This window comes from Rutidosis leptorrhynchoides, chromosome 3 (genome assembly GCF_046630445.1).
Source record: "Rutidosis leptorrhynchoides isolate AG116_Rl617_1_P2 chromosome 3, CSIRO_AGI_Rlap_v1, whole genome shotgun sequence".
NCBI classification, from domain to species: Eukaryota; Viridiplantae; Streptophyta; class Magnoliopsida; order Asterales; family Asteraceae; genus Rutidosis; species Rutidosis leptorrhynchoides.
In genome coordinates this window covers 558,246,649-558,249,403 of record NC_092335.1, presented here as the reverse complement: position 1 = coordinate 558,249,403, position 2,755 = coordinate 558,246,649, and the positions used below count along the sequence as shown (strand labels likewise).

The following is a 2,755-nucleotide window of genomic DNA, read 5'->3' as shown; positions in this document are numbered from 1 at the left end:
AACTTACATTTATAAATCACGTATTTTTTATAAAAATAAATAAATTTAATTAAGTAGGATATTTACATGATTGATGATGTGGGTACACACGTCATCATGCTTATATCACCAATCATTACGTCACATTTCTTATGTAATCGCATGCATATCCACCAAATGTCACCAAGCATACAAGTAGTGTCACACAACGTGAACCAATCAAATTGTTCACTCTCTTTATATAAACCAACACATTCTCCTTTGAATGTCACATCTCTACTACAACTTTAACAATACAATGACCTCTTCTACTTCCAAAAGATCATTACTAGTTGGCGACCTCGTTTCAACCGATAAAATCGATCATGTCCCTTCAAACTACATCCGTCCTGTCTCCGAACGCCCCAATCTCAAAAACGTTTCCCATAACAATTCGATCCCAATAATTGATCTCATCGATCTCCACGGGCCCAATCGGGCCCATGTTGTCCAACAAATTGGTCAAGCGTGTCAAGACCACGGCTTTTTTCAAGTTAAGAACCTGTACCCGAATCAATCGTATCAAACATGATGCAAATCGCTAAGGATTTTTTTAGTTTACCCAAAAAAGAAAGGCTCAAGACTTATTCAGACGACCCTAAGAAAACGATGAGGCTATCCACTAGCTTTAACATTCGTACCGAAAAAGTTGCCAATTGGAGAGACTATTTGAGGCTTCATTGTTACCCAATTCAAGATTACATTCACGAATGGCACACAAACCCGGAGTCCTTCAGGGACCACGTGGCACAATATTGTACTAGTGCAAGAGAGTTAGCACTACAATTAGTTGAGGCCATTTCTGAAAGTTTAGGTCTTGATAAAGATTATATAAGTAAACAATTGGGTACGCACGCACAACATATGGCTTTGAATTACTACCCACCATGCCCGCAGCCAGATTTGACTTATGGGCTGCCCGGACACACTGATCAGAATCTCATCACCATTCTTCTTCAAGATGAAGTCCCTGGTCTCCAAGTCCTGCAAAACGGGGATTGGGTCGCGATTGATCCGGTTCCAAACACATTTATCATCAATATTGGTGACCAAATTCAGGTATTAAAAAAATTTATTATTATTATCTTAAAGGTGTATTCGATACTTGTGCGAAGTGTGTAATCGAACATGACTCAAAATTTTATAAAGGGCCCAAAATTTTGAAATGTCTGTATAGCTTCCACGTTTGATTATATACTGTGACCAAATATCATTAAGACATCTTAAATTGGAATTTGACTAGTTTACAGATTATTAGCTTACATATATTTGTTTTTGTATTTAAAAATTTAATGTTTATAAGAATACATTTTTTATATATCTAATAGATACTTCTAAATTATTAAGACGACCTTGATCTTACTTTTAGGAAATGCTAATTATATGGTGTGTTTTGTATAAACTGCAGGTAATAAGTAATGATAAGTACAAGAGCATTTTGCATAGAGCTGTGGTGAATTGTGACAAAGAACGGATATCGATACCGACGTTTTACTGTCCTTCTCAAGATGCAGTCCTAAGTCCGGCACCTGAACTAGTAACCGATGATAAGCCGGCTGTGTATAGATCGTTCACATATGGCGAATACTATGACAAGTTTTGGAATAGAGGACTATTAACTGAAAATTGCTTAGATGCATTCTTGGCCTCTTCATCCATATAATTTGAATTTTCCTTTAGTGATCTTTAAAGTGTTATATGGTGGTTATGGTATAATAAAGACACTTCTAAGTTCTAACACTTAACATCGCCCATTGCAACCGAAAACGGCTTCTTCACCCATATGATTTTAATTTTCTTTGTGAGATCTTTATTAAAGTGTTATAGTGGTTATAATTAAGAATTTCCCTAGTAAAAATATTCACACATTAGCCTTAAACATATATAATAGAAAAAATCAAGTGGAATGCTCATGTGGTTTACCCCATATTTTATGTCGCGTCCCAGCAAATTAATGTGTTTTTTTACGTGAAGGTCACCGTACTATGCAATAGTTACGCAAGGGTCCTCATCACTAATGACCGTCAATTAATTTCGTTAAGTCATGACATGTGCAGTCTATGTGACTGTATTCTCGTCTATTCGGTCTTCTTTTTACGTGTTCATATCCTTCACTCATTTGCCCAATTCATCTTCTTCAAATAAATCAATTTCAAGCACTTACACTAAATTGGATACACTAAATTGAAATCACTAAATTAAATACACCTATAACTCCAAAATGAATATACCAAATTAAACTTTAAGAAACAAAATTAATTTAAAGTGACTAGGAGCAGTAATGAATCTTTTATTTAAATAACGATTTTGCGAAAGACGAGTCGTCGTTAACATACTTAAAACACAACACTTGTACGTATATAGCGATTGGATATTGACTTTTTTGGTTGCGATTATCTGATTGTACAAGTATTTTACGCGTTGGGGTTGTTTTTAGTAAAATTCTTATCTTAATTATTATATTTCAAATTTAGAATTTTATTGAAAATAAATTCGACTAAATTTGATTAAATAATAAATGAATAAGAGTAATAAATAAGAGTAAAATGAAGAATTTAACGTTACATAATGCTTATCCTTTCTAAGTAAATAATCATTATTTCAAAATATATAATTTATATTAAATAATAATAGTAAATTTGAAAATGGATAAATTTTAGAAAGAATAGAGTATTTTTTTTTTTTTTGAAAGACAAGTAAGTTTTATTAAAATTATAAAAAGCACACGAAACATACT

General features: G+C 33.1%; 1 protein-coding gene across 1 annotated transcript; it reads left to right on the top strand.

Annotated features, from left to right (window-relative positions):
- Nucleotides 1-264: 264 nt before the first annotated feature.
- Nucleotides 265-1,886, top strand: LOC139902921 (protein DMR6-LIKE OXYGENASE 2-like). Its single transcript, XM_071885617.1, is given in 3 exon segments — nucleotides 265-518; nucleotides 521-1,077; nucleotides 1,427-1,886. Coding segments are annotated over 3 exon segments (1,053 nt in total). The 5' UTR covers nucleotides 265-277; the 3' UTR covers nucleotides 1,682-1,886.
- Nucleotides 1,887-2,755: the final 869 nt, after the last annotated feature.